The 15,389-nt window shown below is 38.9% G+C and overlaps 1 protein-coding gene across 1 annotated transcript in view; it reads right to left on the bottom strand.

The window, feature by feature from the left end:
- The window catches only part of LOC150085567 (DC-STAMP domain-containing protein 2-like), a 74,230-nt gene extending 59,779 nt beyond the window's left edge, over positions 1 to 14,451 (bottom strand). The window contains exons 1-2 of the mRNA XM_090374605.1: positions 14,163 to 14,451; positions 686 to 907 (exon numbers count right to left, since the gene is read on the bottom strand). Coding sequence (XP_090230731.1) covers positions 686 to 907; positions 14,163 to 14,451 — 511 coding nt within the window. The remainder of the gene's footprint in view (positions 1 to 685; positions 908 to 14,162) is intronic.
- Positions 14,452 to 15,389: the final 938 nt, after the last annotated feature.

The following is a 15,389-nucleotide window of genomic DNA, read 5'->3' as shown; positions in this document are numbered from 1 at the left end:
GCATTCAGGATGTAATTATACACGCCGCTAAGCATTTTATATCAACTAAAAAGCCATTGTAATCATTTCACGAAAGCAATATCCTTTTCCTTTAAGTATTCCTAGTAGTTATATCTTTAAATAAATCCCTCATCGATATATGATTACTGTCGCCTAGAGCTCCCTTTCTCTAGAGATTCTTAATACACGAAGGGTCTCCACTGATAATCAAATAATATTAAAATAAATAAAAATAAATTTTCTGTTTATACTCCGGGACGACCAAACGGTTAGAAGAGTTCACAAGATATACAGAATACAAGAAACAGCACCATATTCAGCAGTCACGGGCTTGAACGGCGGTCACTCAAGGCACGTGTACTTATGCACCCGCGCGCCTGACCACTAGGCTATGGCGGCCCTTGCTTTCTTATGTTGCCGCTCTAATACGCTGGTGTAGAAAGCAGTCATCCAGAACATCAGTAAAGTTGTGTACTGTGTGAGCCATCCATGGTAGCAAATTCTACTGACTGGTCAGTAGATTTTGCTACCAATCTAGCTACCAAATTACATGAATAAAACACTCGTATTTTGCTTTTAAATGTTTATTTTTCGAATATTATATACCTTATTGTATAATATAATATAGTATGACCAATAAGATTTACAAAAATGGATAAATTAGTTCATTTGTAAAAGAACTCACTTGAAAATAATTCCGGTAACAGCAACAGGGTAATACAACGAACATTATCAGAAAAGGCTAATCCTATAGTGAGAAAAAATCCAAGAAGACTGCACAATACTGCTACTGTTCGAGCCTCAACATTTAACTGATACAGGAGGAACATATAGATGAGGAATGTAAGAAGGGCGCCAGACATAAAACCTATGAAACTTTTCAGCACATTATTTTCAAAGGTCCCACCTATGCATAAGCGACTGTAAAAAATCAGATACGGTAAAAACTTAAATGTTTATTATGTTGGATATACACAGTGTTTTCAAATATTACTACCACTAATATCATTACAGACGTATTACAGCAAAAGCCTGTTATAACCTGTTGTACGGAAAATTCGGTCTAAATGAATATTGCTCAAAACTATATTTTAAAATCAAAAGTAATTATATTCGTGCAGAGAGAGTTTCAAAATCATATTTTATTTATATTAAATAAAATATCATAAATTGTTTAATATACCACATATTCAAAAATACAGTACAGCAAATACGATGCATCGTTAATAGGTTCATTTTTTCATTTTTGCTTTTAATGTTTATTTTTCGAATGTTATATACCATATTATATAATGTAATATATATTAATATAATTATATTAATTACATTAATATAATATATATTAATATAATATAATATAGTGAGAAAATTCAATTTTAGTGCAATTTGAAAAGAGTAATTTTGGATTGTATAAACAGTGTGAGAAGTAGTAATTTTAATCAACTTTAGTGCAATCCAAAATCATTGAACAATACTCTCTCTCAAACTGAGCACTGCAGGAAAACAAAAAACAAACAAAAAAACGACGGACTTCAGCGAGACAATTCAGGAAGACGTCGTGATCATAGGCGTTCTACTGAACTGTTTTGCCACATCTTCCAAAACTGCCATTTTCTTTATTACTCCCATTGTCATACAAAATGGGGAACAGTAAATACGTTGTTTCAAACGACTTTCGGATACGACTGATGTTTAATAAACAATAAACACTGACTAGCGTTTATTCGTTCCTGCACTAACCATTCATTAATTTGACGTTTCGAAGTTCTTCTTTCTTTGTAGATGGAGAAGAAACAATGGAAAAATTAAAAATAGAAACTTACAAAGCACTAATAACAAGGTAGGTCATCCAAGAGCCCTAGTGGGCAGTACCGTGGGCGTAGTCACCGTTCTCCCAACACTAGGTGGAAAAGACCTGACTTCGAATCCCGTCAATAACGCGAGGACTTTTATGGGCCTTTTTCACAAAGTGGCTGAGTTAGTCGGTCTCAGGCGAGGATAGCGTGGTTTTTTCTCCCAGTAACTTGGGTTTTTCGTCCATCAAACAAATCGACCAGAGAACACACGCAATTTACAGACATTACATACGCAGCGCAATATGACCTAGGTTGCTGATGCGCCTAAAACCCTACAGCAACATCATCCAGGACATGAAAATATTTTCATTATAGTGAAATCTTGTTAAAACAAGTATTTTTAGTAACGGGATTTTACTGTACCATAAATATAACAATGCATAATGTGCACTTTACAAACTACAATTAAAAACTCATGACACTTTCTTGATGGCAATCTTTATAGCAGAAATACTTCAACTGTATTTAAAAAGTACACATAAAAATCACTACAGTAATCAAGCTCAATCTCATGAGATAAAATTCAGATAATACATCCTAGTACCCTACCACATCTTAGGCCAACACAGTCAAAAATTCCCAAAAATGATTTGTTTTTGCAAATAGTAGTGAGCTTCAGCAACAGCAGTAGCACACATTTATTTACCAGAGCTTGTAATTTTTTTGAAACATCCCAGAAAGTCATTTCTGCAAGCATCTGCAGCATTTTTCCTCGTAGCTGCTTTCACGTCGCATCTTTAGATGATGACCGATCATGAATTGTTATTACCATTACGATTAACATTAGTAGAGACATATGTGCAATAAAGCAAGCTTATAGAGCATCAGCCAAAAAAAAAAAAAAAAAAAATTTATTTAAGCTGTGAACTTCCACAATGTCAGATCGAAGTTTGTTCCAGCAATCAACCACCCGCTGGCTAAAAGCAAATTTCCGCAGATCGATTCTACAATCGTCTTTCCTCAATTTGAATTTAACATTAGCATTAGTTGAGGCATATGATGCAAGAAAGCAAACTATACAGCATCAGCCAAAAAGAAAAAAAAAAAACTTCCCATTTCACCCATCCGGCCATTCCAAATCTTTGTCTAGTTCAGCCTTAAATTTATTTAAGCTACCAAATTCCACAACAACATATGGAAGTCTGTTCCAGAAATCAACTACCCGCTGGCTAAAGGCAAACTTCCGCACATCTATTCTACAACTGACTTTCCTCAATTTGAATCTATACCCCCTCAGGTCATTAATCTGAGCAAGCTGAAGTATCTGTCAGCACTGAGCCTGCTCAAACCATTCAAGGCCTTATACACCTAGATCAGATTACCTCGCAGGTGCTTAGTCTCCAGATGCTGCAACTTGCAGAACTTACGGCTTTCTTCGTAAACGACCCCTTTGTTCCTCTCACCAATCTTGTGAGCCTTCTCTGTACTCGTTCTGGCAACTCTGCATCCTTCCTAAAATGACGCTTCCAGACCTGTATACAGTACTCAAGGTATGGCCTGAACACTACCTTATACAAAGGGATAATCACCTCCTTGTCACTTCTAGTAAAATTCTTTATATATCGTTGACAAGACTCCATGACCTGCCCTGGCAGCCCGTCTTCACTGCTCAGCGAACTTCATATTTGACTGTAGAATTACCCCCAGGTATTTTTCACTTTCCACTTCCCTGAGTATAGTACCACACAGTTGGTACGTTTCTCTTCGGTTATTGCTACCCATATGCAGTACTTTGCATTTATCAATGTTAAACTTCAGTTGCCACTTAAACAGCCCATCTGCCTAACTTTTCTAGATCCTGTCGCAGTAGCATACTGTCTTTAGTGTCATTAACAACCCTGCCAACATTTGTATCATCTGCAAACTTGGACATTAGGACTGATATACCTTCATCGATAAATACACAAAACAACAATGGGCCCAGCACCGAAACCTGAGGGACTCCGTGAATAACATTAGTCCACGTAGAGCAATGTCCATTTATTACCACTCTCTGCCGTCTCCCACTAAACCATCCACTTATCCATTGCAATAACTTGCCCTTAATGTCATACCGCTCCAATTTGTACAGCAGTCTTCCAGGTGCAAAAGTATCAAAAGTTTTCCTGAAATTCAAGTATATGATATCAAAATTATTTTTTGCATCCAGTTCCTTTGTGACCACATCGTAGAATCCGATCAAATTTGTCAGACAAGACTTCCCCTGGACAAACCCATTCTGTGTCTGAGCTATTACTGCTGTCTTGTCTAGGTGATCCTATCACCTCTTTAACCAGTGAGTCCATTATTTTCCCAGGAACAGAAGTTAAACTAACAGGTCTATAATTATTTGTGTCACCCTTTGAATCCCCTTTCGTGAATTGGGGATACATTGCACATCTCCAGTCCATGGGGACCTCCCCTAACTCTAAGGATGATCTCATAATTATGGCTAAGGGTTTGCTTACTTCCCTTGCTGCCTTCTTCATTATAACTGGATAGATTCCATCTGCCCCGGGTGCCTTTTTTATGTTTAACTTCAACAATTTCTCCTCCAATTTATGTCCCGTCAAGCGATTAAACTGAGCAAGAGGAAGAATCTCATCGGCATTCAGCTTACTCAAACCATTCAAGGCCTTATACACCGCAATCAGATCCACCTCGCATGTGCCTAGTCACCAGACACTGCAATTTGCAGAGATTAACCCTTTCTTCGTAAGAGAAACCCTTTGTTCTATTCACCAATCTCGCTGCCCTTCTCTGTACTCGTTCCAGCAGCTCTACATCATTATTAAAATGAGGCCTCCAGACCTGTATACGGTACCCAAGGTGTGGCCTGATCATTGCCTTATACAAGGGGATAATCGCCTCCTTATCCCTGCTAAAAAAAATTCCTGTATATCATTGACAAGCCACCATGAGCTACACGTGCAGACTATCTGCACTGCTCAGTAGACTTCATATCTGACTACACAATTTTCCCCAGGTCTTTTTCATTGTCAACTACCCTGAGTGTATTACCACACAGTTGACATGTCACTCTGGGGTTACTGCTACCCATATCAGTACTTAACATTTGTCAACGTTACAATTCAGTTGCCACCTCTCAGTCCATCTGCTCAATTTTTCTAGATCCTGTTGCAGTAGCGTACTCTCATTGGCAACCGTGCCAACCTTCGTATCGTCTACAAACTTGGACATTAAACTTATATATACCTTAATCAATGTCATTAATAAATACAGAAAACAACAATTGCCCCAACGCTGAACCCTGGGAGACTCCACTAATAACATTAGTCCACAAAGAGCAGTGTCCATCATTATCACTCTGTCTTCTCCCACTATCATCCCTTTATCCATATCAGCAATTTGCACTTAATGCCATACTGCTCCAATTTGTACAGTAGTCTTCCATGTGCAACAGTATCTAAAGCTTTCCTAAAATCCAAGTAACAAACCCATGCTGCGTATGATCCAAAACTGCTTCTTTAACCAGAGACTCCATTAATTTCCCCAGAATATAGTTTAAACCAACAGGTCTACAATCACCTGTGTCACCCTTTGCGAAATGGGGGACACATTTGCACATCCCCAGCCCGTGGGGGGACCCCCCCTGAATCCAACAAAGCTCCCACAACCATGGCTAAAGAACCGCTTACTTCCTTTCCTTTGCCGCCCCCTTCAATACAACTGGACAGACTCCATACACCCCAGGCGCTTTTCCCATGTTTAACTTGAACAACCTCTCCTCCACACTGCTCCCAGGCACTACAAAATCATTCAACTCCCTGCCAGAGATTTTAAACTTTTGGCATTCCTCTCCCTGAATATCTCCTCATGTGTGAATATAGATGCGAAATACTCATTCAGTTTGTCAGCTACCTAAGCAGGGTCTTCAACAGGCAAACCATCAGTATCAATTGGAGCAAACTGATTCATCCCCTTCCGTCTAGAGCAGGCCTGGGCAAACTTTTGGGCTGAAGGGCCACAACAGGAATTCAAAAAGAAGGCGGGCCGCACGTAAAATACTATTTTTAGATATATATATTATTTGTTATCATGAAGAAGAAATATAACATAAAAAAATTATTCTCTAACAACCAAGGATTTAATGAGATGAATGGAACTGTTTACATCTTTTAACTTTTTTTAATTTCGGGTGTTAATTTTGTAGTTGAGATTCTTAAAACTGCTTGTAAATGTTCATCGGTGATGCTTGATCGTAAAGAATTTTTATTTAGATTCATGATGGAAAATGTTTGTTCACATATGTAGGTTGATCCAAAAATAACCAACATTTTCCGGGCAAAATCTTTAAGTTCGCCCAATTTGGCCGAATTAAGAGTATTGTAAAATTTACAGATTTCCTCACGACGGTGCAATTCCCTTAAATCGGTATCACACTGCAGATCTATAATCTGAAGCTGTAGTTCACTCGGTGCACTACCAATTTCTATTGAAAATGGGTCGCGCACTATTGCCAAACTTGTCTCAATTTTTTGGAAGTCGCCAAATCTTCGTGATAAGTCGTCATTCAAAGCGTCGATAATTTCACAATATTTTTCAAACTTATTTTCTGGAATCTTCAGCAACTTCATGGTTGGAAAGTGATCTACCTTGTTAATCAATAAATGTCGAAGGAACAACTGGAGTTTTAATTGAAATCCATTCAAACTTTTTACCATATCATGGGCGTATAAATTTTTCCCTTGTAACACGGTGTTGAAAGTATTTAAGTGTGTCACGATGTCCAGGGTAAACGCAAAATCACAAATCCAGTTATTATCAGTTAATTCGGGAAAGTCCATAATATTTTTCAGTTTTAAAAATAGAACGATGTCATCTTTAAGATCCCATACTCGCCGAAGAACTTTTCCTAAGCTAAGCCATCGAATTTGGCTATGATAAGGAATATCTGTGTACTCGGATTCAATATCTTGAAGAAAATTAACGAATTGTGTGTGTTTCAGGCCCCTCGATCGTGTTAAATTTACTAGTTTAATGATACAAGATGTGACACGTTCAACTTTTAACACATTTTTACATAATACTTGTCGATGTATAATACAATGAACTGTAATTAAATTATAATCAGGATAATTTTCACAAATTTTATCCCGAATTTTCTTTAACGGTCCAACATTTTTACCTGTCAAACTTGCTGCTTCGTCAGTTGCTACGCTTACCATTTTGTTCCATTGTAAATTATATCTTGTTAAGCATTTTTCAACTTTTTCAAATACTGTATATCAGCCCGTTGTTTGGTCTTTAAGAGATTCCATTGAAAGAAGCTCTTCAATAATTTCAAAATTAGAGGTACATCCACGTATGAAAATTAATAACTGCGCAGTATTCTTTTGGTCGTTACTTTCGTCGAGAGCTATCGAGTACCATGTTATGGATTCTAATACTGATAATAATTGCTCATTCAAATTTGTATCGATACATTCAATTCTTCTTACTACGGTTCGCCCAGATAAACTTATATTCTCAAATTTGTGTTTAATGTCACGACATATAATTCCACAAGCTTCAGTCATACATTCTTTAATATAGTCTCCATCAGAAAAAGGCTCGTTGCTTTTTTCAATTATACGAGAAATAACAAAACTTGCCTCTACAGTAGCGTCTTGTTTCTTAGTTAGCCGCGTAAACACATTTTGTTGTCTAGATAAATTTTGAATCAATCCATCAGCAGTTTTCTTTCTCGCTTCCGGAGTTGAATTGCCACCATATTCGGAATTTTTAGTAGTGAAATGTCTTTTAATATTGTACTCTTTCAACACTGAGCCACTCTCCCGGCAGATGAGACAAATAGTCTTGTTATTTACCGATATGTTAGCAAAAAAATATTTTGTGTTCCACTCTGCATTGAAGACACGATGCTCTTGTTGAATTTTTCTTTTTTATTCATTTTTAAAAGGGCGTAAATATTATTTTTATCGCTACTGGCACCAAGATGATAACCGAAGATAATGCAAAAAAAAACTAACTGCGGGATGACCGTCAGAGAAAACAGAGTGGAACTGCAGCCGGTCAGCAGTCCTATCCTATTACTCCGCCACCGCAGCAAAGCCGTTGTCGTTTGTTTTGTTTGTTATTTGGCATTTAGGAGAATTAGCAACTAATGCCATATTGCTCCGGGATATGTGGTGGTCATTCCCTGACCTTTCCGCATCCTCCGTATTTGGTGGTGACGGGCTCGAATCCGGGTCTAATCAAGAAGCGTGTGCTACACACTGCTGCTTCTGCCCACCTGGCTACGGAGGCGCCGAAGCCGTTGTCGTCATCACTGGTTGTCTGTTACCGTAGTTTCGCGCGGTTAGTTTATAATGCAAATTATACCGTTATAAAAGCGCCCGTAGGCTCGCTCCGGTTCGCGTACAATTTCAAATTCTATCTCAATTTGAACAATACAGAGATGATAAAACAATTTACAAGTCGACAAATTCTATAATGTATTATATATGCAAATTGTTTTTCCAAAAAGGCGTCGCAAAAGGCATAAAATAAGTAAACTTTTTTAGAAAATACAATTAAAGCTCGCGGGCCGCACAAAACTGTGCGGCGGACCGCATGCGGTCCACGGGCCATAGTTTCCCGGGCCTGCTCTAAAAGTTAGTGCCTGTATGGGAATCCGAGTCTTCCATCTCATTAACGCGACCTGTATATTAAGCATATGGATATACAGTATTTTATTTCCTGCCGCCTTGTACTGGGTATTTACGAAAAGATTATTCATACTTTACTAAGTATAACGTATCATTATTGAATACTTACCTGATACAACTACCAGAACTACGAGGAATCATCTGTGGCCTCACACAGCAAGGACAGAAAGCATTACAGATGGTATATTTAAGGCAAGAACACGTCATCCGCCATACTGTTTCATACCAAGGATACTTCGGTGGTAGTCCAATTGTTGCACGCCAGCTGTTTCTCTTAGCCCTGGCCAATCGCTTCAAGATTCCTTTTAATTTGAATGCTTTAAACGCTAATGTAATAAATATCACCATCTTGAAAGTAAAAGTTCAAAGGCCGTTTTCTCTCTCTCTTTATTGCCTAAAAACAGTAAAACTTATAAACAACATAGATACATCACTAAGGCAGTCCCTAAGTTTATCCCAAATTATGTAAGTGCCTAATGTGTTTATATAATTAAAATTAACAATTTTATATATAGGAAATGACGTTACTTGATGATGTTACATGAAATTTCTCTCTCAAAATAATCACCATTATATCACGCGAGTTTTTTAAAAGTTTATTTAGCCTTATTGATGTTCCCGCAAGTTTTCCGAAACGTTACCTAATTGTCAACAAGCTTAAATAAAATAAGTTTTAAAAAACTCACGTGGTATAAGAGTGATTATTTAGAGACAAAAATTTCTTACAAATTTTAATTATAAAAATTTACAGATGTAATATACCATCGCCGCGTGGCCTCAATTTCCTAGAAGCAAAACCAAAACAACCAATTAACCTAAAAAAAAAATTTCTTAAACTACAGTATAGAGTTGTTCAAAAACAGCTTTACAACTTTTGAAAGTGTATATAAATTTATTTCGAGGATAAATTTATATAAATTTATTTAGAGGACGTACACAATATTTTTAAATTGGTATTAGTATTAATAATGGCCGCGTGGTGCAAGAAAGCCTATGGTTTATGCTGCACCAGCCAAAAAAAAAAAAAAAAACTCGAATAAAACAATAATAAAAAAACACGAATAATTAATAAAAGAAAAGGAAATTAAACCTATCATCCTATGCTTTTCCCTCACCCGAAGGTACTATCCAGATGACCTTTGAATTTTCCCAAACTGTCAGCCTCTACCACTCATGTAGGCAACTTATTCCAGTAATTTATAACTCACTGGCTAAAATAAAACTTCCTGCAGTCCAATCTAAATATCTTCCCCCGTAATTTGAATTTATGTTCCCTAGTTCTAGCATCATTTATAATCTTGAAAATTTCGTCTTCATTCATTTGACTGATGCCTCTCAGAGCCTTCAACACCTCAATCAAATCTCCTGTAAGGTGTATAGTTTCCAAACCATGCAACCCACATATTCGAAGTCTTTCTTCATAAGGACGCCCTTTTGCCGATCTCACCAGGCGAGTTACCCGTCTTTGCACCTTTTCAAGAAGCTCGATGTCTTTCTTTAGGTGCGGTCTCCATACTTGAACACAGTATTCCAAGTGTGGTCTAACAAAAGCCTTATATAATGGGATTATCACGTCCCTATCTCTACTTGCAAAAGTTCGATAGATCATCGATAGGACACCATGGGCCTTCCTTGCAACCTGTTTACAATGCTCAGAGAATTTCATGCCTGACCGTATCGTAACACCCAAGTCCCTTTCCTCCAGTACTGGGTTTAATTGAACTCCACCAAGTGAATAAGTTATTTTGGGATTACTGTTTCCCAGGTGTAATACCTTACACGTTGTTGGATTAAAGCATAGCTGCCATTTTTCTGACCATTCCTGAAGTCTATCTAGGTCTCTCTGAAGAAAATCAGCTTGACAATGATCATTAACTACTCTACCAATTTTAACATCATCTGCAAATTTAGACATCACGGCCTCTATCCCTTCATCAGTGTTATTTATGAAAATTAAAAACAACAGTGTTTCTAATACTGATCCTTGGGGAACCCCACTTCTTACATCAACCCAATCTGAGGAATAGCCATTTATCACAACCCTCTGCCTCCTGCCCTGAAGCCATCCTGATATCCATCTAAGGACTTTTCCAGTGATTCCAACCTGGTCCAGCTTATAAAGCAACCGCTCATGTGGGACTGAGTCAAAAGCTTTGCTGAAATCTAAATAAAAAATGTCGAAATTATTCCCTAAATACAGCTCATGAGTGACCCTTTCAAAATAGCGAACCAGATTTTTTAAACATGATTTTCCCTTTACAAAGCCATGCTGAGTACCCTTGAGAATTTCAATTCTATCCAAATGATCCTGAATTCCACCCTTGATCATTGTCTCCATGATTTTCCCTACCACTGAAGTCAGACTGACAGGTCGATAATTTCCCACTTCACTCTTAGAACCATCCTTATGTATGGGAGATATATTGGCACTTTTCCAATTCAACGGAATCTCTCCTGAGTCTAGTGATGCTCGCATAATTAGCCTCAATGGTTCCATGTACTCACTTGCCGCCTCCCTTAAGATTATAGGGTATATTCCATCAACTTCATGGGTGGGAGAGGCCGACAGTTTGAGGAAATTCAAAGGTCATCTGGATAGTACTTTCGGGTAAGGGAAGCGCATAGGATGATAGGTTTAATTTCCTTTTTATTTATTTTTTATTTTATTTTTTTTATTTATTAATTATTATTATTTAGTTATTTATTTTATTTATTTATTTATTATTTTTTTTGTTTTGTTTTGTTCGGATTTTTTTTTTTTTTTTTGGCTGGTGCAGCATAAGCCATAGGCTTTCTTGCACCATGCGGCCGTTACTAATACTAACTCCAGGAGCCTTACTGACCTGTAGGCTCGAAAATTTTTTCATTAAATAATCTTGCAAAATTTCAATATCATTAATTACATATTTTTCAACTTCGCTCGCTCCCACAATTTCCCATTGCCACAAAAGGTTTTTCTTCTGTAAATATCGATGCAAAATAACTGTTGAGTTCATCTACAACGGCAGCTGGTGTATTTAATACTATCCCCTTTCCCTTACCTATAGGTCCGATTTGATTTGCCCTGCTCTTCTTGGCATTTATACATATATGTGAAGAATTCCTTATCCCCCCCCCCTCTTTGCTCTGTTTTCTAGCGATTTCTCATAAACTGCCTATGCCTGTCGAACCTTTTCTGTGGCTCTATTTACAGATCATTTTTCATCTTGTAGCTGTTATAGACTTCAGTACTTTTTATTGCTCTGTAACTTTTCCATGCCACTTTTTTCTGCTCAAGCAATGTGGCAACTTCACTATTCATCCAACTTGGAACCCTCCTCGTGGAGTATTTTTTAATGGTAAATACGCATTCAAGGCGTCTGTGATTAATGTTTTAAAAGCATACCACAGTTCACTTGTATTCGATCTCTGTGCGATATCTACCCAGTTAATAGAGGCCATGTAGCAACTTAAGGCATCGTAATTTCCTTTTCTGAAATTATAACCCATTTCTTTGCCTTTTACTACTGCTACCTCTCTCTTCATCATCCACCATAGAACTCCTTGATCACTTCCTGGTTACTCTAATGTCAGCCCTGTTATGTCATCTGATTCATGGGTGATGATGAGGTCTAGGATATTCTTTTCTCTAGTACTTTCCCTGACAGGTTGATACAAATAACAGTCATCTAGTTGATTTAATAATTTTGTTCCCCATGTCGAGTTTCCTTCCCATTTTCTCCAATCAATTAGAGGCAAATTGAAATCACCCATAATAAGACATTGACGCTTACTTGCCCATTCCCTTTGCATGTAGACGCTTTCGTCATAATCTTCACAATCACTTGGTCTATAGATTACTCCTACTCGCATAGCTTTGTTTCCAATCTCACACCATACAGATTCTATATAGCACGTGAAACGTCTGAATCCGGGAAAGCTATCGTCGCACACAGGCTGCTTCTGATAAGAAGCATTATCCCACCACCCCTTCCGTCTACCCTATCCTTCCTAAATACATTATACAAGCCGTACTGAAACTCGTCATCACCTATTTACGGGGTTTCCGTAAGCCCTATTATGTCCGCGTTACTTGTTTTAACCAGCAGTCAGAATTTAGCAAAATACTTCCAAGTTTTACCTCGGATAGTTATGTTTTAATGTGACTGCTGTTTGTAATGCGGCAGACGTGCCGCCTTTAGAAAGAATATAAAAATAAATTTATATACTCTTTCAAAGCTGTAAATCTGTTTTTGAAACACCCTGTATTCTGTTCAGTTTTCTCACAAATGGTACTGCTCATCTTGTGAATTCTTTACTAGGCTGTCATGTGTTGCATTCATGAAATAGTACACTGCTCGTCAAAATCAACAGAACACGTAGAAAACGTGGTGTAACTCGTGCAACTTGCGATGAAGGCGGAACAAAATTTGGTATGGTGTGGTATCGTTGAATAACAATGAAATGAGGAGACAACGAGAAACTTCAGACAGGTATAAGGGACATTTATGGGAGTTCTTTAAAAATTACCAAAAAGGTCACAATACAGATGTCGGTACAAGATGCTCGAAAATATGATCCCCCTCCAACGGCTAAACAGGCCTGACAGCAGTGAACCATGCTCGATATAAAGTTTGTCTATAAGAAATCCCATTCTTCCACTAGCGCAGACCTTAACTCATCAAGTGACCGAGGAGTTGGCTGTCGGTGTGCAACGAGACGCCCAAAGGCGTCCCACGCATGTTCGATCGGATTTAAGTCTAGTGATCGTGCTGACCACGGCAGTCATTGCATAGCATATCTTCAGTTTCATTCCATAAAATTTCTTGGTCACCCTCGATGACCACTGGTCCTTTATCCCTCATCTGAAGGCAATCAGAGACAAGACAAGGCAGTTTACTGCTATGCTCTCACGTGTCACTAGGAGACTGGGGGTTGAGGGGTAGATCCCTTCAGCGCACATACTCCACTATCTTCATTCCAATTGTTCTCTATGGTGCACAAGTATGGTACCACCATACCAACAAGCGATTCATCCAAGCCCAACTCGAACAGACACAGAGAATTATCCTACTCCTTATGACCCGCGTTGCAGAACAACCTCTACTACAGCTCTCTACGTACTCAATGGTAATCTTCCCTTAGATCTTCATGCCATTTTCCAGGGTTGAATTTACTGTGTTCGCAAGAATCAAGTTGCCTCCTTCCTTGATATACAAACTCAGGTTGACAACGACATCAAAGTAGAGAGAAAATGCATTTAGGCTGAGCTCGTTTCCATTTTGCAGTCTCGTTGGTCAACTGGGAACAAGGGTCATATTGCCAGGAACTTTCTTCCCTTGGTTTCTTCCATTGATAAGAAGTGCCTTCAATAGTTAAGCCAAACCTAGAGACTTCGTATCGCTTAAGTGGATATCAAGAAAAAGCTGCATGAACTGGGTGTTTCTGAAAATGATCGATGTTTCTGTGGAAAAACCGAAGACTGTGAACACTTAATCTCTTCTTGCACCATCTATGTTGACCTCCAGAAATGACTACTCACAGATCTTAACCTGACTAATATGCAACCTGTTAGTTCATTAATCAGTTCCGAACATGCTTTTACAGATTTTTCCACATTTGCTACTTCTCTCTTCAAGCGAAGACGCCTTACCCTGGCATCAAATCCTCCACAAACCATCCATCAACCAGCTCCCAGTCACCTGCAATGGTTCAGCCTGCTTCTCTAAGTCATTACTCAATGTGTTCCCATTCTCTTCTCTTCTCCTTGCTGGCCTACATACATCCTTCTCATCCAGGTGGGATTTAAGTGCAAACCTTGGCACAATGAAAACTCGGGCAGACTCTCCTAAATAGGATCTGCTGACGACGAACTCTCCGTCGTGGGATTTACATGTTGTCATGCTAACACCCCTTCTGGGGTCAGGATTGATACCTGCCATGTGGGCTTCATATGGAATTCCCATAGGAGTATCTATCTCCCATGACTTTCACCCCCTGGGGCGAGTCCCCTTCCCCATTCCTCCGTGTTTCCATCTCTAGCAGGTTCCCTTCGCCGTGGCCTGCTCTTACTTAACTACATTCTGACCCACCTTTCTTCGTTATTTTCTTATTCATTCCTTCCAAACTTTTTTTTTCTGGTCTCTGTCAGGAAGGTCAGGTGACCCTGGCAGAGGCCAGTCAGAGTATAATGGGCATCCTGGCTCACCTCTCAGCGGTTGTGGTAGGCAATGTAGGGTCCCACTAGGGGCCCTACAGTCAACTATCCAGAGACACAACAACAGAACATAACACTACTCTGACACAAACCAGATATTACACTTTTTCTGGCTTTTACAAAGGTTCTGTACTTCTCCAGAAAGTACCATGGTGCAGATGTAAGAAACAACCGGTGGCCCCTTCCACAAAACACTATGCCACTATCTTCGGTTTCACGATATTCCTCCGCCACTTGAGCATTATGTGCAGTGGCGTTGTCGTGCAGGAAAACAAAATCTGGGCCAACTGTACCCCTAAAAAAGTCGCACATAGAGTTCGAGGATCTATTCTCGGTGGTACCTCTGAGCAGTTATGGCGTCCCTATCAAAAGCACGAAGAGAGGTGAGGCCGTTGATCAATTCGCCCCACACGAGAACATCGCCTTTACCCTAAGTGTTCCTTTCTCTGATGGTGGAGGGATGGTACCGCAATTCTCGTTGTCTACAGACGAAATAACATCCAGAATCTTCTTGTAGACTAAAACGGAACATCAGAGAACAGACCTGTACTACATTTGTCAGGGCTCCAAGTCACATGTTCATGGCACCAGTTTCGACGAACTCTGTGGTGGTTTTGAGTAAAACCACTAGCTTCCTTGCGTACAGTCCACTTGAATTCAGCCTTCTTAACACAGCCCGGTTGGAAA

This window comes from Mastigoproctus giganteus, chromosome 5 (genome assembly GCF_048544385.1).
Source record: "Mastigoproctus giganteus isolate SK-2022 chromosome 5, ASM4854438v1, whole genome shotgun sequence".
NCBI lineage: Eukaryota > Metazoa > Arthropoda > Arachnida > Uropygi > Thelyphonidae > Mastigoproctus > Mastigoproctus giganteus.
The sequence above is the reverse complement of the archived record's forward strand: the minus strand, read 5'-3'. Positions and strand labels throughout refer to the sequence as shown.